Raw genomic sequence first — 26,422 nt, forward strand, 5'->3', positions numbered from 1 at the left:
TGCAGGATTTTCATTTTATTTACAAGCATGTTTAGTGAGTTATTTGGAAGTATGTACTGGGGGTCCTCAAACTCGGACACCCCCCCACCCTGTGCAGAACCATAATTACATCTCTACCTCAGTTTCCCCAATGGACTTTCAATAAGTCTAAAGAGACAGATGTATAGTGAGCAATGTCCCTTCAGGGGTCTAGTTTATCTAACCCAAAGGCAAACCATTACCCAACTAGGCCTCCATCCAATATCCTAAGGAGCAGGAAGAGGCTGCATTAACTTTAGTCCAACACTTCCACTTATGTCCAGGTCCCTGACTAATGAGCCCCTCATGATTCAGAGCCCTCCTCTGGAGTCAGGGCCACTTGTCATCAGCTCAGGAAGGGCCTCAGTCCTCTTGGGTCAAGGGCTACACAGAGGTTAAACCACAATGCCCCTGGTTTCCTCAGAGCAGCATATAATTCCTCTCAGTTGGGGAGCCTACCGCTACCTGGTGAAGTCCTTCCATGGAGACAAGGCATTCATATCCCTTCGCTTTTGTAGCCTTTCACACCAGGAACTCTCTTCCTTGGTTCGGGTTGTCAACCCTCCAGGATTGTTGAGTGTCCAAGAATTCACGATTCATTGGTAATTAAAGATTATGACATGATGAAACCACCAAGAACATGTCCATCCAAACTGGTAACCCTATTCTTGGCTTCCTTTCCTGCTGGCCTTCCTCACCAGTCCCCACTCCTCCCCAGAAGCCCTCTCCTTTTCTCTTTCTGCATTCTGGGGACAGGTCCTCTCCCCAGCACCTCTGTTCCCTAGGACAGGCCACCAGGGGTAGATTCCTAGCCCGCTGCCCTGAGGAATTCTTTCTCCAGGGGCCTCTTCTGGGCATTCTCACCTGCCTGAGCCCCCATAACCCTTTATAAGATCCAGGTAATTAACTAGTGTCCTGCTGCTTGCGCACTCACTTATCCCGAGAGGGAGCTGGGCTGGGCACTCACTTTAACAGGGCCTGTCACAGGTAGGCTAGGAGCAGTGACAAGGTGGCACAATGATCAGTTTGGGAAGAGGCACCCAGTCTGACTGGGTTTGATGGGAAATCGAGTTCTTTGTACAGCAGCCCACAACTTGCAGCCTCACATGCCAGGGTGGCTTTCCCATGTGGCACCTGTGCCTGCCTCTCCTCTCTCTCCCTTACACATGTATAAGCCAGGGTAAAAAGAGTCTGATCCCTGCCATATTAACCTTTTGTAACCCTGAGCCAGGGCAGTGTCTGGAGCCTGGCCCAAACACCCAGTCTGTAACCGACACTCCTGTGTGCCACAACCAGCCCCTCACTGGTGACAGCCAAAGGGCAAGTCCCTGCCTCTGCAGAGCTGCTGCAGCTCCCCTGCATCCAGACACTTCCAAATATGTTGGCTGGTGCTCACTGGACCAGGAGGAGACTCCGCTTTGCTCCAGCTGGCCCTGGAGTCTCCTGGCACTCTAGCCAGTACTTCCTGCCTCACCAGTCCCAATCCCAGCACCCTTCCAGCTTCCCCCCGCACCCCAAATCCAGTAAGCCATGGCCCTTGCCCACACCACTCCCCCTCTCTGCCATATTCCCGAGCCACCCTGTCACCTCCAGCTCAGACAGGACACCCAAAACCACCCCTCCCCAAGCCCTGTAAACCAGCCTCTCCACCCCTTCCATTGCCACCACCCACTGTCTGGACACCCACTACAGACTAAGCTCCTCTCCCACAAACCATTTAGGCCACACACATGCCCCAAACTGGGCTCTGCAGGACGCAGCAGCACCTCCTTAGGACAGCCTTTGTTTGCACAGCAGGCCTTGCAGACTGGAAAGTGAGGTGGGGGGAGAGCAGGAAGCCAGCACAGCTCACAGGGCTGAGATCTGACTGAAAAGTGTCACCAATTTGCCAACAGGTGGCATTTGTCCTTCAAACCCAACATTCCCACCCTCCCTGGGGAGGGGTTTCTCTCCCAGACCCTGCCTCCAGCAGCAAGTAGGGGCACTGGGTTGCAAGGCCACGAACGTCTCTAAACACAGGACTGCATGATGTCCGGGGAAAGCCATGTGTGGCTCCTGATGGCAGCAGTGCCCCAGCCCGAGGAGCACTGGCCAGCTACAGCATAGTCTCATAGGTGGCAAAGGGCCACTGATAGCACAGAGCCAGGCCTGTCCAGATGATCATGGCCAGCGTGAGGCAGGTGGTGAGCACAGCCGCTGCCCACAGGTCAGGCCGCTGCCCCTTCACTCGGTTGGGAGCCTCCAAAGGGATCGTGTTGGTGAGGTTCAGCATGTAGCCCAGGCTCCAGCCCACATCCACAGCAGCCACCTGAGAGGGGAGAGCAGAGAGGTTTTATGGACTTACAAGGGGCGGGCACTCAGTGCTGGGCAGGGAAGGAGGTGAATCAGAGCCTTCTTCAGTGATTTACAGCAATACCGAATGCACTTGTTCTTATGTAGTCATTCTGCTGTTCAACAGCCACAGAACTCACCCCAGAGCCCTCGCCTGGCCCCAGAACCCACACCCAGCCCTGGAACCCTCGCACAGCCCTGGAGCCCACCCTGGAGTCCTCGCCTGGCCCCAGAACCCACTCCAGAGCCCACACCCAGCCCTGGAACCCTCGCACAGCCCTGGAGCCCACCCTGGAGTCCTCGCCTGGCCCCAGAACCCACTCCAGAGCCCACATCCAGCCCTGGAACCCTCACCCGGCCCTGGAGCCCTTGCCCTGCCCCAGAACCCGCTCCAAAGCCCACACCCGGCCCCGGAGCCCTCATCCAGCCCCAGAACCCACCCCAGAGCCCACATCTGGACCTGGAGCGCTCGCCTGGCCCCGGAGCTCTGGCCTGGAGTCCTCGCCTGGCACCAGAACCCACCCCAGAGCCCTCCCCCAGTCACAGAACCTGCCCCCATCCTCCATTGCTGTGAAATTGTGCTCTAGAATTTAAATTTGCAACTTTAACAACTAAAGGGCATTGTAGCCCCCACAGTTGGGAAGAAAATGAGAAGCGTGTAAGTGGTGCTGGCTGTGAGCCTGCAGACAGCTCAAGATGAAAGCAGAGAGCCATGACCTGCCTCATTCATCTCAAGGAATTGTTAATTCTGAAACTTAAAGGTGGCAAGTTAAACATCAGCAGTTTCATCAGGGAGCATTTCAAGAAGCAGACAGCTAATGTGTTTCTCCCACAACACCAAACCCTGCCATGCCTTTCCAGGTACCAAAACCCTCAGCTGCCCCCTGGCCATGTGCCAAAACCTCCCACCCAGCCTGACAGCTTCAAATGTAGTGCTGCCATGTGAGTGCAAAATCAGGGGGCTGGAGACAGCATCAGGAAAATTGAATGGAATCTCAGCAAACCCAGAGTGACAGGACTGGTTCATTGATTTTCAGATTTCATTCATACAGTCTCCATTGAGCTGCCTCATAACAGAACACAGGAGTTGCCAAACTGGCTCAGAGCCAACCACCATATGGTCCAGTACCCAATCTGTGGCAGTGGCCAACATCAGATGTATCAAGAGAAGGAACAAGAACCTGGCAGTCGGCAGTGAGGGGATAATCTGTCCCGTCCTCCAGCACACACAAATCACATCCTGGTCGATGATCTGCATAGAATGCAGGGATGCTGCTGCAGCAATGCTTAGGCCCACAGAGCTACAGAGGATACAGGGGCCTGGGTTACACTGAGCATGTCTAGCTTAAGCCACCATCCAGCTGCATGGGAACCAGCTACTCCAACCCTTATTAGGACCCAACTCACAGTGACTCCATTTACCATGACAGCCGTTGCCTCCCTGAAGGGGCATGTATTTAAGGCCCTTTTTCTGCACTCTCTCAGGGCTGGGTTACTGACATGCAGAGCATCTACCATCTGCAGGGTTTATAATCCAGACTGGGGGGCTTGGATTCCTGCAACCTGACTGCCTCTCATAACTCATGTGTCAGGCTCACCTGCCACATGGCTGGATGTATGTGAGAGCCAGTGTAATGGAGGGACAAGCCTTATGGGCTACTGCACCACACTGCACAAATAAGACTCCCAGGGAAGGGAACAGACCTGCAGTGACTGCAGGAGAATTGGAGCAGGCAGAGTAACTCAAATGCCTTTTCAGTTCCTAATTTCTTTGGCTATGGGGAGAGAGAGAAAGAGACATAAAATGCAACTTTTTTCCAGACTGGCACAATTGTACAATTTGGATTGTGCAATGTAGCTGGGCAGCCACTGCATGGCACCAGTGATTCCAATGCTGAGATTCCAATGCCAAGAACCCCAGCAGGCTGCATTACCCCAGTGAGAGGGAAGAAGTGGAGAGCTGTTCCAGTGCCCATGCTGGGCTAGGGGGAGCAGGGTAAAGAGTGCACAGGCCCATTATCTCCATTTCCCCTCAGCTGGGCACTGATGGACCAGATTTCCCTCAGGAGCCCACAGTGGTAAGGCAGGCTGGGGACAGACCTGCTCGAGGGGGCCTGACCCAGGCTGCGCAGCAGACCCTGCCAGGGAGATGTCCTACCTGCCGGTGGAAATGGATGTTGCTCCATGTCTGGTTGTCAAACTTGTAGCCTTGCAGCAGGAGGGTGAGAATGTAGGTGCTGGCAGCGCAGTAATCCTGCAGGCGGGTCTTGTTCATGCCAGGATCCACCATTTGCACCTAGGGACATGGGGGCCAGGGTCAGTGCAAACCTGTTGTTCCCATGTAGAGATGCCCAGTTAGCCCATTGGTAACTTTACTCTGGGAAAGAATCATAGACGTTTAGGTCAGAAGGGACCATTATGATCATCTAGTCTTACCTCCTGCACAACGCAGGCCACAGAATCTCACCCACCCACTCCTGTATCAGACCTGTGTCTGAGACACTGAAGTCCTCAAATCATGGTTTAAAGACTTCAGGGTGCAGAGAATCTTCCAGCAAATGACCTGTGCCCCACGCTGCAGAGGAAGGCAAAAAAAACCCCAAAACCCAGGGCCTCTGCCAATCTGCCCTGGAGGAAAATTCTTTCCCGACCCCAAATACGGCAATCAGCTAAACCCTGAGCAAGTGGGCAAGACTCTCCAGCCAGACACCCAGGAAAGAATTCGCTGTAGTAACTCAGATCACACCCCATCTAACATCCCATCACTAGCCATTGGGCACATTTACCGCAGTAGTCAAAGATGAATTAGCGAGCTACAGGACAGAGAGGCTCCCTTACCCCACTGGCCCCACTCACAGACCTGATATTTCAGCTCCAAGCCAGGCACGTGGCAGAGGCACCCACTGTGCTTTAGATTCCAGTCACTACCAACCTGGGCCAGATCCAAGCTGGGGACCTCAAGAGGGCAGCAAGGTCTCTATACCCTGTCACTGAACCCTAGGCATGCAGCCCCACTCCCCTCACTGCTATGTCCTGCACTCACGCACTGGAATGACCCTCTGCTCTGCCACTGGGATAACTGGGACCCTCAGGACTTGTGCCTGGCTGAGTCTCTATCCTGAGAGGGCAGGATGAAGAATCTGTCACCCAGGTTTTGCATGAGAAGGAGCAGCAGGCCAGAGGGTTTCTCCAGGGGAGGTGTCTCCTACAGCATGCTTATCCTCGCTGCTTCCAGTCACCAAGAGACATGGCTCTGGTGCAGGAGCTCTGATCCCTTCAGAACACAGAGCCGCACAGAGGGGCCTCCCCTCCTAGTCCCGCTGCCACAGCTTCCCTATGGCATGGCCCTGGGTCCCTCACACAAGTAACTAGGCTCACAGGACACAGCCAGGATGGAAAGTGACTCCTTTTACTAAGCCAGCACAGCCACTGCTGGCTCCAGCTCTGTCGCCTTGGGCTGTTTTCTCTCCCTGCTATAGACAGGGCTTTGCAGTTCCCTCTTTCCTTGCTCTCTGCAGCTCCCACTGCTCCATCTTTCCTCTCAGTTTGCTGCCCACACTTCAGCAGATCTGATCATGGCTGAATTTACCCCTCAGCCAGATAGTGCACAAGGCAGCGAGAGGAGCTGGGGTTGGGAACCTAGCAAGATGCGTCACCACTTGGAGATGGAGAAATAATTCGGCACCGCAGCAGGGGCAGTTACACTCCCCATGGGGAAATCCTCTGCAGACCACTGACGCACAATGAGCCAGTTGAACTCCAGAAAACCCAGGGGGGAGAAGTCCCAGAAGAATTGAGAACCCAAAAGCTAATGATTTATCCCCCATCTTTCTGCCCAAGCCAAGGCTCCCCCACAAGAAGATCCCAAGAGAAGGAGAATCCCAGCCTGCTAATGGAACCCTTGTGTTCTCCAGTTCCCCCCTGCTTCTAGATTCAGGCATTACATAACAGCACCGGCGGCTGCTAACCAGGGGTCTCACCTCCTTCCAGTCCTTAGCACAGAAGTGCTCGATGGTGGCACTGACGTCACTCAAGGGATGCCCGCTGGTCAGGTTCAGAAAGTGGAAGACAGAATAAAATCCGGAAAAGGCCTTACAACAAAAAAGCAGGTTAGCCAAGCAGCCAGCCCTCAGTGACACGCTCTCTGCAGGCCAATGGCCTCAGCCACCCCAACTCTTCATTGCAGGCTCCATAAACCAGCTTCCATCTCCCCTAACCGAAAGGAGGCAGCCACAGAAAGGAAGCAGGGTGTGGGGGAGATTCTCCCACACTCCTCTGGACATGAAATTAGTGCCAGTGAACAGTGCCTGAAGCAGAGCAATGGGCATGGGGGCTCTCCATTCACAGCAGGGACCGACCTAGCTAGGGATCTGAACACAGTCACTGAGCCACTGCCCATGGCTGGAAGCATGACTTCCCAGGGCACATGCTCATAGGGCAGTATTATCACCAAGGCCTACGGGGCAGAGAGGACAGCCCAAGCTTCCTAGTGTCTCATGAGTTCAACGAACTGAGCCCGGGGAACACCACTAGTTTTCCCAGCACAGAGAGCTGTACATAAGAAGGGTTACATTCATGAGATGCAGCTTGCACCAGACAGAGGTAGCACTGGAATATAGTCTGATGGGTGCATGGATGGGCAAGAGGAGACATGGGCATATGTCAGTCCAACACCTCCAAAGTCTCTGCACTGCCCTGGGAGCGGGGAAATAACAGGAGCTGGGGGAAAGGGGAGTTCAGGAAAGCGTGACTGTCCCTGAGAGACAGCATGGACTGAGGCACCAAGCCGCCCAGATCTGGGCACAGACATTCAGGAACTTCTCCCTAGGTATGAAATGCAGGTTGGGGAGGTTTGGGATTGGCGTGATATGGGATAGTGGAGCCCATCTTTCCATGGCCGGCTCCAGGCATTCCAAGCAGGTGCTTGGGGCAGCAATCTGCAAGGGATGGCGGTCTGTGTGGTTTTGCCCCAAAGCAGCACACCGAATTGCCATCGCGGATGGCAGGAGCAGTTCATGTGCCCTTAGGGCGGCACGTGCGTTTCCACAGCGGCAGCAATTTGGCGGCAGCTTCTATGTTTAGCTGTCCGCAGCGGCGCAGCTTGTCTTGCTGCCGCAGAATTGCCGCCGCTGAAGAAACGCGCGTGCCGCCCTAACGACACACAGACTGCCCCCACCGTCTGCAGCGGCAATTCGGCGCGCTGCTTGGGGTGGCGAAAACAGTAGAGCTGGCTCTGAATTTTCCAACATTCACGCTATGGGGACAGAGGGATATCGTCCCACGTCCCTTTGGTGGAAGCCACACGAGCACCACCAGCATCTGGAAGTCTGTCTCCAGACAAGAGGGGCACTGGATTAGGAGCCGGGTGCTGTAGCTCAGAACTGAGGTTTGAGGATAGGAAGGTCCATGTGACCTGCCTATTCACATACCCACAGCATGTCTGGGTGATGCTGGTGCTGCAGAGCTGGGAGCCCCCTCCTTTCTTAAGGCCTCATCTGGATGGGGACATTGCGTGAATTTAATGTACAGTGAGAATTTAAACAGTTAGGTCAGCGGATGCTCAGAATGCAGTTCGAGAGACATTTATTTTGGTTTCACTTTCACCAATTCCTAATCAACGTAGGTGAAACCAAAAAGTAGCCTGGTTTGAACTGAGGGATGTCTATCCTGCAAGCTGAGGAGTGTAATCTCAGGCAGATTTACCTGCACTAGCTTCACCCACACTAGCACGGCTAAAACAAGCAGGGTAGACACAGCAGCGGGGGTCCAGCGCAGGCTAGCAGGACAAACCCCGAGTCCCTGGTGCGCTTGTGAAGCCTGTGTGGCCTCATTACACTGCTACCTGTAGTCGCTCTAATGCTGGTAAAACTAGTACAGCTATGGCCACCTGTGCTGCAGTCACCCCTGGTATTGCCATGTAGACGTGCTCTAAGAACCCACATAGGTTTGGGCACTGCTTTACCCACGTTGATTTAGAGTTGAATCTTTGCAACTTGCCCATGTAGACAACACATCCACTTCACTTTCCCACGTTTACAGACAGTTACAAATTGTAACTCGTCCCACACCCTGCCCCATGTGCCCCCGGCCCGAGATCACCAAGATGCCATATGCTGGAAGGAAATGTCACGAGAGACATAGCAGCCGCTTGTTCTGTGCACGGGGCTGGTCCTGGCTTTCAGACATTCACTCGCATTAGTACCAATGGGAATTTCCCCCCACAGCACCCCCCCTCCGCCTGAGGTACAGGGACCCTCAGCCAGCATGAGATCCCTCAGAACCCAGATCCCACCAGTGTGCTAGCCCGCTAGAAGAGAAGGGAAGGCTCCCTTACGAAGAACTGCCCATGCTCTGGGGGCTGGTAGACCCCGTTGAACCCGCATGTCCTGTTGGCCCCACAGGCTGTGAAGTTGAAGAGTTTCTGGATGGCACTCCTGCACTCCGCTGGGGCTCCTGTCCCCTGCACCGTGAGAATCTGGCTGGGGTCATGTGCAGCTGGTGCCGGGACGCAGGGACTGTCATACAGGGCAGCGGCAGTGACGTTCTCCTCGTATCCCTTAGGGTAGCACGGGTGGGAGATCTGCTGAGAGGTGAGGTTCTCCTAGAGAGAGGGGAACCCGTTAGCAGCTCTCAGGCTTGGGATAGCAGCCAAACCCTCGTCCCCACCACTTGACACACACACATGAGCCAGCCTAGTAGTCTGGAACATCCCACAGCGGAGAAAGCAGAGGGCAGCCCCAAGATGCTGCCCATCCCTATGCACACTGGATATTCTCCAGAATCCTGCTGAGGAGCCTGCTAATCTCTCAGAGGGAAACATTCCCTTCCCACTCTGGGACCATTCCAAGCAGTGATATCCTTTCCCTTCTTACCCGGCTGCAGGAATCAAACTGTCGGATGGGGAAGGGAAAAAAAATCAAGAAGGGTCTGACCAGCCCCCCTTGCTCTGCTCCTGCAGGCTGACAGCCCCTGTGTACACTCAGCAGAATGAGGGCTGGACTAGGACCAATCCCTCAGCAGCAGTGCTCTGCATTCCTCCTCTTTCGCCTCCACTGGCTCACAGTCCTGCACCCCACTGGCTTCGCTCCTTTGGGAGACATTCACTCCCATGTAATGAAAGATCAAGGTAAGATTCACATTACAACCACAGAGATTCAGGACCATCCAGAGCCTCCTCAATGGAGATCCTAAGGCAGGAAGGGCGCTAGTTTTGCCATGGATCCTCCTGTGGTTTGCACGTGTGCAGCTGCATGGACAATCTCACACTGGGTTTATATTTCCTGTCAGGTCACCGTGTGCTAGATCAGCTTGTTTTAAAGGGGGGAGCACAGGTGGAGAAGAGCCAAAAGCCAACGGCAGGCACTGATTCATCTTTACAAAAACACTCTGCACACTCAGACATTTTGCCCAGCACTTCTCATTCTTTCACCCAACTTGTAACAGGAACTGGAGCCAGCAAGCCAGGGGACAGCTTGTGGACTGGCTACCCCACCAGCAGCAGAATTTCAGTGTCACCTCAGCGGGCCATGTCTCTCACAGACTCTGACGCACCTTCCCATCGGCCGCCTCTCCCTGTTTAGGCTGCTAACCCTGTCCCTGCAGGAATATCCTGCCAAACCTTTTGCCTGCCTAGTGCCAAGAGCTCCTGCTCCGTCCCTCCTTGACACTGCTGTCTGTCCCAACTGAGCAGGCTCCCTCGTCTAGGAAACGCTGCCTCCAAGCTGTCATGCGAGTTGTGGTCAGCTGTCTCAGGTGCAGAGCCAAAGCCTCGACAGAGGGCCTTGGGTCACATGCACGTGCCCCAGCACCAGTGCCCTGCTACCAGAAACCCGCTGATAGACTGAAAGGGCATCTAATCTCCCTGCAACTCGCCTCTGCGCAGTCAGATCACAGCTCCCTGCACAAGGAGGCCCATAGATCTGCCGTGGAAGTTAAACGGCACAGGGCCATGCAGAGCCTGCTATGCTGCTGGTATTCACGGAGCTGGGTAAAGCTCTGTGCTGCACACACATCCCTGCCTACAGCCAGGGGAGTTAAGCACCACAAGAACCCAAGCTCTGATGCCACCTGGGTCACAGACTCCTCCTGGAGTGTAGGATGAGCCTCTTACAGCAGCTACTGGCACACAGCCATTATGTTTGTTGCCCAACCTGAGACACCTCAGGCCAGCTTTTCAGAGGTGCTTGGCATCCCCAGTTCTAGTCAGTGGGAGCTGCAGGTGCCACTTGGCTCTGAAAACCAGGTCAGAGGCACCTCCAGCACGTACCCAACATCAGAGGTAATATTTTAAGGTGTTGCCCTCTCTCTGCCTCTTTCTCTTCTGCAGCACAGGGTTAACACCTCCCACACGGGGAGCAATAGGGGTAAGTAGTTGACAGGTACGGATCTCATTATATGAAGTGCCAAGTTATTACTAGCTTTGCCTTTGGCAGCCAAAGGTGCAATAGCTCCATAGGGCCAAGTGCACATCCCACTACACTTGTGCTTGTGCTACCAGACTCAGTGAGCCCCTGGCCTGGTGAAGAGGGAATGGGCAGATTCAGGAGAATACCTCTCTGAGGGATGCAATTAGCTTCTTCAAGGCTTGGTTTTCTCCGTAGCAGAGGTAGCTGTGGGTATAAAGTGAGTAGTTGGTCCCATATAACCGGAAGAGGACTTCGGTGCTGTTGTCCTCAATGGCACGACCAGGGTGAAAGGTTATCTGGGTTGAGGCTCCTCCAAGGTCCAGTGCTCCCACAACTGCAGCTGCCTCAGGATGTATCCGCATCCCTGTGAAAGAGAACTGCCCCCACCACATGGAATCAGTTCACGGCTGGTGCCTAGAGTTAAGAACAGTGTCACTGGAGGGTCAGGGAAAGCAGCATCACAAGCTGAGCAAGGAAGCATGTCTGTTAATCAGTGTCCAAGACTCTTGCACTGGGATGTGGGGCCTAGGAGACCAGCTGCCACTCAGGGGGTGTCTTTTCCGCCACTTAACTAGACATCTGTCTCATCCAAAAGCTGAGGCCTGGCATGGGCCACGGTCTCCCCAAATCCCTCCTGCCATGGAAGTGCTGCTGCCTGCAGCTGAAGCTACTAGAAGCTGCTGCCTGAAGCTGACAGGGAGACAAGAGCACCCTCCTAAGTAAAGAATCACCAGCTTCTCTTGTGAGGGGTTTGGTCCTATGTCAGGGGTGTCAGGGACTCAAAATCCAGCTTCCAGAGCCCTGGATTCTCATGTGGTGTGGGAATTCCCAGATGAAGCCAAGACGGAACAAGCCAGAGAAGGGAGCACGTCTGGGAAATGAGCGGGGCTGAGACGACCTGCCATGTTGGCTCCTCGTCTGATCCATTTTCCATAGGAAAGGAGCAGCCCAGCCAGCCAAGGTCACTCCCTTCCCTTCCCCCTCTGCACAGGCACTGACCCTGATGAGCATCTCCAGCAGGTAGTTGATTGTGATCCAGCCAAAGGATCCTTCCTCATTCCCAGTGAGGATCCGAGCGCCACGGAAATCTACAGGGTACTGCCGGATGGTCTTGGAGACCTCTGCAAAGACCAGGTCGGCTTTTGTGCTGTTCTGCTCCCTGCGAACGAGGAGGGGAGAGATTCCACTGGGCCCCTGACAGATATGGTGAGGCATGCACAGTGACTGCCTAATCTAATCCCTTCCAGAGGGGTACTAAACCTGAACACAAGCATCTTCCCTGGAGGTGCCGAAGTGGGTGACAAAAGGGCGCCCTGCTCCTGACACTCCATCAAGTCAGCCAGTAACAGAACAGGAATGTAGTTAATGCTTAATTACAAGTTTCTGGCACTTACATTGAAAATGTCAACTGCATCTCCTCACATTGCCATGGTGCCCCGATGGTAAGAGCCTTACCTAGACCGACCGGTTCTTCAAACCCACCCCGGGAGTTTAGCAATGCACACGCGCACCATTGACATGCAGCTCACTCTGGCGTGGAGGGAAAGCAGTAGGTGGACAAGCTGCATGAATGTGACAGAGGCACATGGAAAACGTTACCACCTGTGCAGAGCATGGATTTGAGGTCTGTCCCCAAAGACTCCCCCAGCGAATGGCAGGTGACTGAAATGGTTAACCTGGGAGGGAGGAAGGGCCAGGTCAGCCCTGCAGGATTTGTGCCTATGATGAACTGGAGGCTTCACCACCAAGCTATCACTGCCTCATCATTTCAGCCCCGCAAGAACCCAGTGCTGCGGTCATTAGAGCATAGGCCTGTGTGTGGTGGGAACTGGCTTTTCCCTGTGCGGAGCTGCCCTACTTGCAGTCACTCCCGGTACCTCAGCAGCCGCATGCCCGCAGTAGCGCCCAGGTAGGTGGGCGTTTCTTTCTGTTGCTCTGCAGGGATGATCGTCATGGCCTTGTCCAGACAGGCTCTCAGGCTGGCTCCGGCCCTAGTGGGGTTGTCAGCGTAACTGGAGATCCCAGGTCCTGGAATAAAGCATCCCAGTGAGAGCCTGAGCTCAGCCAGGCACCTGAGACAGGGACTGGCAACACTGCTGGCACCTGGGGCTGGAGAGCCCAGAGTGAGGGTCAGTTGTTTGCAGGGAAGAGGAGCATATAGATGTAGGAAAAATCTGCAGAGGGCCAACCAAGGTCTGGCGGGAACTGCCCTCCTTGCCCCATAGCAAATGACACTCCTGCAGCAGAGCACTGTGGGAGAGGCTGCTCCTGCCTGGCGGCTGGGCCATAGGACACCCATGCATCCTGGGTCTGCCCGTTACCACGACACAGAGCTTGAATGCAGACAAAAGTCGGGGTGTCCAGGTCTGGGGCTGCGCTGGGGACCTCTCATTCCCCCAGGCTCACTGCATTTTACAGTACAGCTGGGTGTCACCCCTGCTTTCCAGATAGCAGTCTAGGGATGGGGGAGGGTCACACTCACTTCTCCCATTTTGGATTTGTAGGTCTTTCCATGGCACAGAGATGTGGTGGACAGTTCAGCTTCCACCTTTGCTCCCTGGGGTCCACTGCACTATACTGCAGGTAGCTAAAGGACCAAAGTCCACCTGTAATATATGCGCTTGTGATGCACCTATAATGGCAAAGGCCAAACTCATGCCTGGTGCAACTCCACTGACTTCTGTGGAGTCCCACCAGAGATGAATGGGGCCCAGTTGCTATCCCTGGAACATAGAGATCCAGGCAGAAGGAGGTGGTGTTAGGCCTGAGGGGTAATGCAAGTGCAGGACAGTAAATAGCACAGCAGCCTTTGCCCCTGACAGAAGCATTTCACACACATTTGTTGGCACATGGACATAACCCAGTGGAGGGCATAAGGGTGAGAGAGAAACATCTGACTGACCTTGCACGGTGCAGGCTTCAGCCTGGCTGACGATGCCGGTGCCGTTCTCTTTATCCGCTGGCCACTGGTAGATGTAGAGGGCCGTGTGCGAGGAGCCGGCGTCAAACACCATCCCATACTGAAGGGGGAGCCGGGAGGGAAGATGGCGTCACAGAGTGCTCACCGCTGCACAAGGGCTGCTGTATGCATTCTCAACTCTTGCATACAAAGAATTGCACTTTCAGGCTTGACCTTCCAGCCTGGCTTTAACCAGGCCTTTGTTTCTATCCCTTGGGTTTTGCAGTTAGATAAAGTTCCGAGGTGGAAAGGAAAGTGAGGTGTGAAACAGCAAGTCTCACATTCCTGCAGTGGCATTCACAGAGTTCTCAGGAGTTGGAGACACACATGGAATGGCTCAAACCTGTGGGCCTGTTCATGGCTATCGGGGGCTGGCATATCAGGAAGTGGTAGTTTTGCAACAGTCTTAGAAAAGCAAGAATGAAAGAGACAACAGGAAAGGAACATGAAACCCTGGAAAGGAGGCAGAGGAGAGGAAACATACAAGATGCTCATGAGATCGGAAAAGAGAAAGTAGAAATAAAAGTCAGGAGAAACTAGTTTAGTTACACAGCAGAACCATTAACAGACAGGAAGACACACAGCAGGTCTGGGGACATGGAAAAGGATGTGACACTATTTCTAACAGGCTATCAAACCCACACAGCTGGCGGAGGTTTCTGTATCAGTCATTGCAGGCAATGTACTCTACCTTGGTTCTTGCAGGCAGATAAACGTCCTTCACTTGAACAAGGATGAGGATGAGGGTAGCTATTCCTGAAGCTGCAGCCACTGCAAGAAGGCACCTGACATCCTGCCCTAACATTTCTGCGCCAATCTGTGAGCAAAGCAGAAGCTGTGTCAAGACAAACACATCCCATCTTCCTGCTTTCCAGCAAGTTCCTGGGTTTACTCTTACAGATAGTTCAGGACAAGGGCGGTAGGTGGCTAACACATCCCGTTGAGCCTGTCACAGCTGCAGTGAGTCTGTTCCAGCTCCACAAGTAAACGTTATTTGAGCAATTGTACATCCTGATGGTACAGCAAACAAGATGACCCTGGTGGTGGGTTTGGTGCAGGGAGGAGCAGAGGAGGCTCAGAGAGGAAAGAGCTCCCATAAGACCAAATGACATAATATGCAGGCCTGGCCCAGCCCAGAGAGGCGGAACTGCTGGTGACTGCTACTTCTGCTCCATGCCACACCATGCAGAGCACAGCTCAAGTTGCAGTAGGCCCTTGGCGTAACAACTTGAGCAGAACAGCCAATCACAATGCCACCCCCATTGTCCAACTCCATCATCTCTGACCCCATGGCAGGTTCTGCTCTCTTAGTTAGCAGACAGGCTCATCCAGACTGTAACCCAAAGCTGAAGTGCAAGATCCTGCACCATTTCTAGATTCACTTTCCATTCCTTGCCCCTCCCCACATTCGCCTCCCCTTTCTAGACTAGCAGAGCTGTTTGGGTCTGGTGGGAGACAGGGCACACACATTGGATCTAGGGCTATGGGATGGGGTCGGGTTTGATTTTTGTTTAAAATATATTTAATACCGAAAAATAAAGAGGGTTGGGAGTGTAATGATAGGCATGCAAAGAAAGCACTTTACATCATTCATAACTTAAGACACACACACATGCAGTATGGAGAGAAGAACCCTCACTTTACAAGTGGATTCAGAGGTTAAACATTCCAGGTCCCAGAGGGAAAAGGTGAACCTGGAGCTTAGTTCTGTGCTCTCGCATTAAGGGGTGCCAGGTGTTGTCTGGGGGGGGTGAGACCAGCAAGCTCAGCTATGCCGTATGGCTCAGTTTCAAGCCAATTATTTCTTGTGAATAGTCATTGGACAGGTTACTCCTGGGGAAATTCTGTGCTACTGCAGCACAGCAGACCACCCGCCCCTTTGCTTCCTTGCAGAAAATGGTTTCTATGGGGAAGGAGAAGCTGCCCCAGTGCTCACTCACCCCTACAGACATCTCCACAGCTCATATGCAAATATTCAGGCAGCCAGGGGGAGAAGTAAATCACTGGCTGGAGGAGGGTCTGGGGATGCCCGGCAACCCACGGACAATAGTCACAGCTGGGGAGGCAGGGGAAGAGGATGGAGACAGAGTCCCCCCTCCCACTTCCCTGCCTGGAGCAGACAGAACTGGGTCAGATCAAGCCCCAGAAACTTCCCCTGGCTGCAGGAAGCTCTGCACCTTGGGTGGGGGGGGAGGTTCTGGGAGTGGGGAGAGGCTCAGCGGAAGGGTTTGGTGCAGGGGGGTCCAGATGCATGGGGGTTGAGTGGAGAAGGGAAGCAGCTCCTTGTACAGTGACCCCTCTGTTTACCCGGAACCACCCTCCACCGACAGGGCCGGCTCTAGCAATTTCGCCACCCCAAGCACGGCGGCACGCCGAGGGGGGCGCTCTGCCACTCGTCGGTCCCGCGGCTCCGGTGGACCTGCCGCAGGCGTTTCTGTGGAGGGTCTGATGATCCCGCGGCTCCCGGGGAGCTGCCGCAGGTGTGTCTGCAGGAGGTCCACTGGAGCCGCAGGACCAGCGGACCGTCCACAGCCACACCTGCGGCAGCTCCACCAGAGCTGCCTGCCGCCCTCCCAGCAACCGGCAGAGCGCCCCCCACGGTGTGCCGCCCCAAGCACGCGTTTGCCGCGCTGTGGCCTGGAGCCGGCCCTGCCCACCGAGCTCCCCAAACCCCCACCACGCCGAGCCTCACCCCCTGCATCAGGAGCCCCTCCATACCCGGACCCCCACCTCACTGAGCCCCAACCAGCTACACTCAAACTCCCACCCAGCCCCACTCCCTCCCCACACTGAGCCCTAACCACCTTCACCTTGCCCCCTGTTGCAGAGTCCATTCCCCCCGTACTCAGAATCCTGCACCAAGCCCCTGTGCCCCAGATTCCCCCCTGCACCCAGACCCCCCACTGAGCCATCCACAATCAGACTGCGACACACAGAACCCTGGTACTCTTGAGAGAATTCTGCACCGAGAAATTAAAAGATGTAAAATTCTGAAAAGTTCTGCATATTTTAATTGTCAAAATAACATGGAAACACAATAACAATATAATCACACCATTTTCAATCATTTTGGTAATTTATTTCAAATTATTTGTCAACAAATAATTGAAAATGGTGTGATTATAAAGTTCTTTTGACAAATAGGCAGAATTTTGCAAAATTTTAAAATATTGTGCACACCATATTGAATTTTTTTGGCACAGAATTCCCTCAGGAGTAGTCAGGTGGTGGGGATTTTCTTTTGAGATCTTGTGTTCCAGTTAATTTCATCACTAGTCAACCCACTCTGGTCTTTCTGTTCTCTCTGCCAGACTGGTCACACAGCCCCGTGCCAACAAGGTAAAGAGCAGGGAAGGGTTAGGCAGGGAGAGGAAGGTGATTGAGAAGGAAAAAGAGGGAAACAAGCAATTCCTGATGCACGAAGGGAATATTCATTATCTGAATCCAAAAGAAAATGAAAACATTTCAGAAGAGATTGGCCGTGTTCTTGCCATTTGTTTTCTAATGCCCCTGTCTTCTCGCTGCTGCACATCAGCTGAGAGGTCTGTTCTTTTCAATGGTGTAGCATGGGAAGAGCAGTCCATCGAGACAGGTCAGCAAGCAACACACATGCACATAGGATTTCCAAAATGCTTCCAATTCCCCCCATTTCAATTCAATCCAAACAAACAACACAGTCATCTCCCTGAGCTATAACTGCCCGGGGGTAGGTACAGCTTCATGAGAACTGGATAACCCATCCTGGACAATGATCCCACACTTTCACAGGCCTTGGGTGGCAGGCCAGTCCTCGCCCACAGACAACCAGCCAACCTGAAGCATATTCTCACCAGTAACTATACACCACATCATAGCAACTCTAACTCAGGAACCAATCCATGCAACAAACCTCGATGCCAACTCTGCCCACATATCTACACCAGCGACACCATCACAGGACCTAACCAGATCAGCCACACCATCACCGGTTCATTCCCCTGCACGTCCACCAATATAATATACGTCATCATATGCCAGCAATGCCCCTCTGCTATGTACATCGGCCAAACTGGATAGTCCCCCCAAAAAAGGATAAATGGACGCAAATCAGATATTAGGAATGGCAATATATAAAAACCTGTAGGAGAACACTTCAGTCTCCCTGGACACACAATAGCAGATGTAAAGGTAACCATTCTGCAGCAAAAAAACTTCAGGAGAAACTTCAAAGAGAAACTGCTGAGCTTCAGTTCATCTGCAAATTTGACACCATCCGCTCAGGATTAAACAAAGACTGTGAATGGCTAGCCAACTACAAAACCAGTTTCTCCTCCCTTGGTGTTCACATCACAACTGCTAGAAGAGGGCCTCATCTTCCCTGATTGAACTAACCTCATTATCTCTAGCCTGATTCTTGTCTGCATATTTATACCTGCCCCTGGAAATTTCCACTACATGCATCTGACGAAGTGGGTATTCACCCACAAAAGCTCATGCTCCAAAACATCTGTTAGTCTATAAGGTGCCACAGGACCGTTGCCGCTTTCACAGATCCAGACTAACACGGCTACCCATCTGATATTGGATAGTGAATGGTTCTCCTGTCCTGCAAAAATGTTCAGGAGTAAGAAATATTTTTGCATTCTGAATCAGGATGAAAAGTCAAAACCTTGAATGTTTGTGTGACCTGAAAATCTGAAAACAATTTCAGTTCAGGTCAATAAAACCATTTTGTTTCAACAATGTAAAAAAATTCATTTTGGTTTTGACCCTTTTTTAGTGTAAATTACAAAGCCAAAAGACATCTTGAATAGGAAAACCGGAATTTTTCATTTTGAAAAATCTCAAAATGAAACATCTAATTTCAAAATTTTTTGCTGAAAAACTTTTGAGTTGAGAAATTTATCACAACCCACCCTTTCCCATGAAAACGCTGGGTTTTGATGACTCACCCATTCTTCAACACAAAACTATATTGTCAAAAAGCTTCTGCTAACACTAGTATTGTAGCTGTAGTGGTGTGGGCAGCAGTGAGCAGGAGCACAGGCGAGCCGACCTGAGGACATTCCCACCGGGGCTGAGTGAGTGCTATCGTGGCAACACTACTATTTTTAGTGCATCAGCTCAATGGGAGCTAGCACAAGCATGTCTGCTCGAGTTGGGAATCACACTCCAGCTCCAAGTAGAGCCACAACCTAAGGGTACGTCTACACTTATAGCAGCATGTCGAGGACAGTATGTAGAGGACAGCTGCGTGCCAAGCTAGCACGGGTATAAATAGGAGTGTAGACAGTGAGGCACAGCTTAGGTGAGAAGAGCAGAGCTCCCTACATGCCTGAACCCCCATGGCAGGTACCCTACCCGGTTATACATGCCCAAGCTGTGCCTCCCATGTCTATGCTGCTCTTTTTAGCAGCTTTTTCTTACTGCCTCCCCCTGCTCCTCATGTGGCTACACAATGCAGCGACAAGTGTGGATGCCCAATGCTGGAGGGACGGGGGAAATAGTTCAGCAGTTTGAGCAGTGGCCTGCTAAACCCAGCATTGTGAGCTCAAACCTTGAGGGGGGCATTTAGGAATCTGGGACAAAAATCTGTCTGGGGAATATGTCCTGCTTTGAGCAGGGGGCTGGACTAGATGACCTCCTGAGGTCCCTTCCAACCTTTATATTCTATGATGCATACAGCTATGCATGTAGTGCCTGTACCCTACATGCCACTGCAAGTGTAGACAAGACACAAAAGTGGTGTGTGTGGTGGGGTTCCTTGTTCTGCTTGCAGGTAGGGGGCTCTGTGGGGAAGCATGCGATCAGAGTCAGTCTGAAAAGAGCAAGCTGGAACAAGGTGGGGTGAATTGTGCCTCTCTGCCTTAGGGAGCAGCCTGCTTCATCTCTCTCTGGTTTTGGTTTCTATATGTTATCGCTTTGGATTCTAAGAATAAAAGTAGTGCTATGCTGCAACCCTCAAGCAAGAGTATTTGATGTTCTTATTTAACTTCTCTGTGTGTTTGCCTTGAATATAATACCCTCTGCGGCCAATTTCTCTTGTGCTTGGAAAGAGCAATCACATAAGATCCCTTCTTCCAAGGCCTCACAAACGAGATAGTAAATGGATTTCAGAAATGGACCTTGGCCAAAATCTTGGGTCCACAATCTGACTGAATCCCTCTCTCCCACCTCTGTGTGTTGATTGCCTTTGTAAGGTGTAAGAATTACAGGTCTTACACCTAAGTCTTCCTCTGTGTTTGTATAGTGCCTGATACAACACAGCCCTGATCTGGACTGGGCCCTCCTAGCACTACCACAATCCAAATAAATAGCCATATAGCCCCCAAACTTTGGGGGAATGTTGATCGCACTCAGGCAGGCACCAATCCCAGTTCACCAGTAGCTGTCAGCATTAGAAAGCCAGCATTTACCAACAGTCACCCCACAGCAGGATCTAAAACACTGTAATGCTCTCCCCTCTGGGCAGACCGCTGGGCTCCCTCAGTTAAAACTGAGCAGGAACTATCAGGAGAAGTCTCTTTTTCACTGGCACGCACAAGGTGTGGGGCCTGGCAGAGGGATTGTACCAAGGGCAGCAGAGGAAAGCACGTACCAACCATAAGCCAGCAGCTTCCATTAGCCTGACCCAAAGCCCAGGGGAGCACCCTGGTGGCATTGCACAGGGTACTAAAGAGGAGTTCCCAGCCACGGTCAGGAAAGTTAAGTGGAGGCTGAAGTCAGTGGGAATGGTGCCCACTGACACGTGGGCTGAGCTTGGCCCATGCTCTGCTGAGGTGCTGGGCAGCTGACGAATGTGGGAACAGGGCCAGCCCTAGACCTTTTACCATCCAAGGAGGGAAAAAACAAAAACCAACCTAGCCAAATGTTGCTCCAGCTGTTGGCACCCTAGGGCAACCTCCCTGGTCTCCCACCCCAAGGCCAGGCCTTACTGGGAATGGCAGCTCTCAGTGATGTGTCTGAGCATGGTCAGGGTGTGAAGCTTGTTCGGCATGTCCAAATTCACCTCCCAAAACTGACCCCCCACAGCTGGCAGACAGAGACAGCGTAGGCACAGGGCAGAGAGTCTCCACATGCTCCTCCCCCTCCTCCCATCTTGCTCACCTCCCCAGCAGGAAATGAGATGCTGTGCAGGGAAACTAACTGGGCCATTGAGAATACAGCCATAAGGGAGCCAGTCCAAAGGAGGCAAAGGGCAGGTTCTTCTAGGGATCTCTAGAGCTGGCTAACCCTTGCGTGAGCTGGGCATCGACAGGCCTTGGGGTGCCCAGCGGGCTGTATTGCCTGTGCTACAACCAAAGTGCAACAACAGCGTCCTCTCTCATGTGCTCTGGACTCTCACTGGCACTAGAGGCTAAAGAGGCCGGACGTTAGACGGGAGGTAGGATGTGGTGAGAATGCGGCACAGTAAGGATACACTGTAGGAAACATGCAGTGATGCAGCTTCTCTTTCACTTCACCCAGTTCACATTACATGGTTTTTCTTCTCTCCACACCCTGAGTAAAGCCTAGGAAAGGTAACGCCTGAGAGCTTCCCTCAGCGCTAATGATGCCCCCTGTGACAGTGCAGGGAGTTCAGAGGTGAGCCTGCTCTCTGGCCACGGAGAGGTGAATTAGTGCCCCAGGAGAAACTGACTGGGGTAATGATCCAGTCAGGCTGCTGGGCTGGGAGGGTAAGAACTCAGCTGGCTCCATGAGCCCTGGGCTGATAAAAAAGGCACAGGAAGGAAGGTCGTGCAGGGGAGAGGAGGAGGAACAGGGCTAGCTAAGTCTAGCCATGCAGAGGCCTCTGCAGGGAGATCTCTGTTCCCGTTACATCCTGCTGAGAGGTCCTAAAGCTCTGCAGAGTGTAAACACGCAGGAGCCCGGAGGACTGTGGTGATATTGGTAAAGGGGAATCGAAATACAGTTTCACTGAGCACACACCCGGTGGAGTCTATGTGGTTTCTGCAGGGACCAGGATGATGCAGAGACAGGCCCTCATCATACCCCCAAACCTCCTAAATGGTGAATTATAGGAACAGCCCTGAACTGGCCCCAGGGAGAGAAATGAGATGATGTAACAGAGATCCAGTCTTGAATTTTAAATGTAATATAGGCTAGGTTAAAAGGTGGCAAATTCAAAACAAACAGAGGTAATTACTATGTCACACAGTGCACAGCTAGACTGTGGAACTCCCTGCCACAGAAAATCAACAAGGCCAATTTACTTAGATTGTAGGGCAGAGGCTGCCTCCCTGTACAGTACCTGGCAAACTGGAGGTCCTGGTCCGTGACTGGGGCTCCTAGGTGCTACCACAATACAGACAAGGACAATGCAAGATTCAAAAAGGGATTGGGCATTTACAGGGATAACAAGAGGGATGGGGGTATTACAGTGTCTGCCTCCAGGTCTGAGCCAGGCCCCTGGAGACTAATGTGGGGGATAGATGGGCCCCCAGCTGCCCACTGCAGGGTGCTCGCCCCCCACGGGAGCCACGGGTGCCTGTGTAGCCAGGACACGGGGCGAGGCGGCCCTTGGGACGGAGCCAGGCCGGCAGGTCTGTGATCGGAGGGAGCCACATGCCCAACTCCCGCCGCATTTCAGTGAACTCCCCCGGGCTCCTCCCGCCATCCTGCTGGGGAGCTGGCGCCGACCCTGACAGCGAAGGGGGCTCGGAGCGGCCCGCGAGCCAGGCCAGCCCCCGGGGTCACTCGTTACCTGCCGCGCAGCAGTCCAGGACAGCCGCCTCCTGCTGCGGAGCCTGCAGCCCGCCCCGCGGGGCCCGCGCAGCCCTTGGCTCTCAGGCGGCCCTGCCCCGGAACGCGGCTGCGGCTTTGCAGACAGCCGGGGAGCGAGCGCTGGCGCCTCGCTGACCCCGCTCTGCTCGGCTGCTGCTTCCTGCTCCGCAGAAGCAGAGCGAAAGCAAAGGCACCGCCACGACCCTCCCCGCCCGGGTTTCCAGCCTCCCGGCCCAGCCCAAACGTCTCTGGTAAGGCCCACGCAGCGGACTCGGGCTCTGCGATTCAGCGCCAGGGGGTTTGCTGCCAAGTTCTCTGCTGTTTTCCTCCTTCCCATCCCCTCTCTCCTCTTTTCCTTACCAGAGTCCAACGGTAAATAGACCCTTCTCAGTGCCAAAGAGAGAAGCACAGTCTGGGTTAAATGGGGACAAATTGTTCCCCCCCAGGACAGAGTCAGAGAAATTCCTCCTGCAGACACTCAGGTCTTGTCCACACTGGAAGCTGGGCCAGGCTCCTAGCTACCGCAGCATCGCTCTCAAACCCTGCTAGTGCAGATACAGCTGGTAGCCTATAGCACTAACCTGCTTGCTTCTGTCTTTCTTATAGTTTAAGTATTTGATGTATTGTAATAGGTTTATAGATTTATATTACAAATAAGTTTGGCTGTAATGCAAGAGACCTACAGGCCAAAAAAAAAAAAATCCAAAATAAAACAAAAAACCCACCTGCATGTTAAGCTAAGGCAAAGTTAGCATCTCTATGTTAAAAGCAGCAAAGAATCCTGTGGCACCTTATAGACTAACAGACGTTTTGGAGCATGAGCTTTCGTGGGTGAAATTTCCACTACATGCATCCCACTAAGTGGCTATTCACCCACGAAAGCTCATGCTCCAAAATGTCTGTTAGTCTATAAGGTGCCACAGGACTCTTTGCTGCTTTTAATATAGAGATGCTAACTTTGCCTTAGCTTAACATACTTTGCTGCTTTTACAGATCCAGACTAACATGGCTACCCCTCTGATACTTTCTATATTAAGACATTTTACGCAGAAAGCAAAGTTGACCTATATATTGAGACTTGTTACTGTTAGTCTATAAGGTGCCACAGGATTCTTTGCTGCTGTTACTTAAATAGATAAGCACCCATGCATATGTCTAAGACCTTTTATCTAAACCAATAGCCAATGAAGAATGGCATAGGGAGTTTTTCAATTTTGTACCCACAGACTTAACAAGTACACCACAAGGAAACTTATATATGTATATAGATGTCATCAACATGCACAAACATACTAGCCTATGGAGTAATGCGTACCCTGACATTTTGTGGGTGAGGAATGAAATTTGGGCATAGGAGGAAGGATTTCCAGCACTTGTGCCCTAAAAAAGAGGTGACCCACCTCACTAGAGTATTCTCACTTACTCTCTATCTTACTTTCACTCACTCTTTTTATTTTATTTTATCTATCTGCTACTACTACCCATCTACTATTAGTAGGCTATGCTTGTTTTTCTTGAAACTTAAAGTTTCAAGGGAACTAGGCTGAGATTGGTCTCCCTAAGTTTTATTCTTAGTTTATTTTATAAGACTGATTTTAAGTTTAAGTTAGTCAAGTAAACCCTGAGGGTATGTCTTTGAAGTGCGAGTGTGGTCGTGGCGCCAGCGCTGGGAGAGAGCTCTCCCAGCGCTGCAGGTACTCCACCTCCCCGTGGGGATTAGCTTACAGCGCTGGGAGCCGCGCTCCCAGCACTGGGGCACTGTTTACACTGGCGCTTTACAGCGCTGTAACTTGCTGCTCTCAGGGGGGTGATTTTTCACTCCCCTGAGCGAGAAACTTGCAGCGCTGTAGGGGGCCAGTGTAAGCAAGGCCTGAGAAAGACTCAGGGCTTGGCTACACTGGAGAGTTGCAGTGCTGGTGGTGGCTTTACAGCGCTGCAACTCACTCACCGTCCACACTTTTTTATTTTCCTTCTTATTTTATTATGCCCTCCCCTTTCGCCTCCCCCCCACGCACACACCACATTACAAGCGCTGACGGGGCCCCCCATGGCAGCTCGGGGCCCTGCTGGGTGACACAAGGAGCCAGCAATTTGGGGGGGGGGGTGGATGCCCAAGGGGGGAGTTGTAAAAACCCTTCATGGCAGGAAATCAGAGGTTAGCCAAGGACCCAGGCAGAGCAGGGAGGGGTGGTTACATGGGGAGGATTTAATTATGCAGATGGGGGGGTGACAGGGAGGGGTGCCCCCCCATCCTCACCCCGGGAGAACAAATGCTCTTATCAAGGAGATCAACCAACAAAAGGAAAAAGTGCAGGTCCCTTCGGGGAGGAGGGCGCCCCCAGCGGCAGGGCTAAGTGGGGCGCCTCACATGCCATAGATGCTCTTGTCACTGTAGGCGATGTACAGGAAGAAGTCTTCCTCATGGTGCTCCTGGTACAGCTGGCCCATGGTGGCGCTGGTCGGGGGGATGACGTTGTTGACGAAGAAGAACAAAGCATCCGCAGCCCTTAGGTGGATTCGCTTCCAGATCAGGAAGTAGAACTGTCCGACTGTGAGGTCTGACGGGACCAGGTATTTCTTCTTGTTCAGGTCTCCTATCCGGGCTTTGGGCGCTTTCTCCACAATCACTGGGATGCGATCCGGGTATTTCTTGCGGATCTTCTCGCCCTCGCAGTGGTGCCGCTTGAAGGGCTGCTCCTCCTTGTACAGGAACTTCATGGCACCGTCCACACTTGGGAGGCACATCCAGCGCTGTATCTCCCTGGCTACAGCCCTGGCTGTACTCCACCTCGGCCTGGGGAATAACGACTGCAGCGCTGATGATGCAGCGCTGCCCCACCAGTGTGGCCACCAAAAGTGCTGTTATTGGCATCCAGAGGTATTCGGAAGTATCCCAGAATGCCTGTTCAGCCACTCTGCTCATCAGTTCGAACTCTACTGCTCTGGCCTCAGGTGACCCACCCTTTAAATGCCCCGGGAATTTTAAAAATCCCCTTCCTGTTTGCTCAGCCAGGTGTGGAGTGCAATCAGTGAATCTTTCCAGGTGCCCATGCCTCCACGTGCCAAACGAGCCCCAGCATGGAGCAATGGCGAGTTGCTGGACCTCATCAGTGTTTGGGGGGAGGAAGCTGTGCAGTCCCAGCTGCACTCCAGCCGTAGGAATTATGATACCTTTGGGCAGGTATCAAGGGCCATGCTGGAAAGGGGCCATGACCGGGACGCGCTGCAGTGCAGGGTTAAAGTGAAGGAGCTGCAGATTACCTATTGCAAATCCCGTGAGGGAAATTGCCGCTCCGGCGCTGTTCCCATGACCTGCCGTTTTTACAAAGAGCTGGACGTGATACTTGGGGATGACCCCACCACCAATCCAAGGACCACAATGGACACTTCAGAGTGGGGGGGGGAAAGGAGGAGTGGGGGGAGGAGGAAACCGAGAGTGAGGGTACTGGGGTGCAGGGAGACACCCCGGAGTCCCTGGAGGCATGCAGCTAGGAGCTCTTCTCAAGCCAGGAGGAAGGTAGCCAGTCGCAGCAGCCGGTACTTGGTGGAGGACAAACAGAGGAGCGGGTTTCCAGTAAGCAGCTTTTATTTTCAGGATGGAAATTTTTCGGGAGAGGAGGGAGGGTTCTGCATGCATGCATGCATGCCTAGATGTGGAATAGCAAGGGGCGGGGGGACCATTGCTGCACACAGGCAAGCTGCATAGGGGCCAAGGCGGAATCCGCATTGCTGTAGAAGACCCTCCCGCTCTTCCCAGGTGAGATATCTTCCAGGATCAACTCCTCTGGAAAATGTTGGGAAAGTGTTCAGTGTAGGTGCCCCCTGCAGCTGTTTGCTTTCCCCAACGCACAGAAACCCCGAGGACAGTACAGCCCTGAAGCAATCAGTTCCCCTTACTCACCATTTTGGGGCTCCTGTGGGTTATGTGCACTCTCTTTGGTATGGAAAAATTATGCTGTTGTGAAGAATGTTACTCCTTCACTGTGTGGGAATAACTGTCTGAGAT

At 52.9% G+C, this 26,422-nt stretch overlaps 2 protein-coding genes across 4 annotated transcripts; both read right to left on the reverse strand.

Annotated features, from left to right (window-relative positions):
* On the reverse strand, positions 1-23,094 carry LOC115635907 (ectonucleoside triphosphate diphosphohydrolase 8-like). Of its 3 annotated transcripts, none has more exons than XM_030535245.1 (10): positions 22,777-23,094; positions 14,405-14,530; positions 13,657-13,774; positions 12,632-12,782; positions 11,754-11,913; positions 10,901-11,131; positions 8,684-8,950; positions 6,330-6,440; positions 4,508-4,645; positions 1-2,326 (listed from the first exon to the last, which is right to left on the reverse strand). In XM_030535245.1, the coding sequence occupies exons 2-10, from the start codon at positions 14,516-14,518 to the stop codon at positions 2,114-2,116; spliced, it is 1,503 nt and encodes a 500-aa protein (XP_030391105.1). In that variant the 5' UTR covers positions 14,519-14,530; positions 22,777-23,094; the 3' UTR covers positions 1-2,113. The 3 variants fall into 3 exon arrangements, with proteins under 3 accessions (XP_030391105.1, XP_030391102.1, XP_030391104.1); XM_030535242.1 differs by having other exon boundaries at positions 22,397-23,094; XM_030535244.1 differs by lacking the exon at positions 1-2,326 and having other exon boundaries at positions 4,645-4,726; positions 22,397-23,094.
* A 1,286-nt stretch (positions 23,095-24,380) lies between these two features.
* On the reverse strand, positions 24,381-25,152 carry LOC115635908 (gamma-aminobutyric acid receptor-associated protein). Its single transcript, XM_030535246.1, has one exon. It carries the CDS (start codon positions 25,132-25,134, stop codon positions 24,781-24,783), a length of 354 nt encoding a protein of 117 aa, XP_030391106.1. The 5' UTR covers positions 25,135-25,152; the 3' UTR covers positions 24,381-24,780.
* Between the last annotated feature and the right edge of the window lie 1,270 nt (positions 25,153-26,422).

The sequence above is a fragment of the Gopherus evgoodei genome, chromosome 16 (genome assembly GCF_007399415.2).
Source record: "Gopherus evgoodei ecotype Sinaloan lineage chromosome 16, rGopEvg1_v1.p, whole genome shotgun sequence".
Classification (NCBI taxonomy): Eukaryota; Metazoa; Chordata; order Testudines; family Testudinidae; genus Gopherus; species Gopherus evgoodei.

Coding starts and splice junctions, on each gene's coding strand:
- LOC115635907 (XM_030535242.1), bottom strand. CDS start 22,753: ATGGGAAGGAGGAAAACAGCAGAGAACTTGGCAGCAAACCCCCTGGCG. Junction 14,531..22,396: donor CCTGGACTGCTGCGCGGCAG/GTAACGAGTGAC, acceptor CTTTGCTCACAG/ATTGGCGCAGAAATGTTAGG. Junction 2,327..4,507: donor ACATCCATTTCCACCGGCAG/GTAGGACATCTC, acceptor CTCCCCTCTCAG/GTGGCTGCTGTGGATGTGGG.
- LOC115635908 (XM_030535246.1), bottom strand. CDS start 25,134: ATGAAGTTCCTGTACAAGGAGGAGCAGCCCTTCAAGCGGCACCACTGC.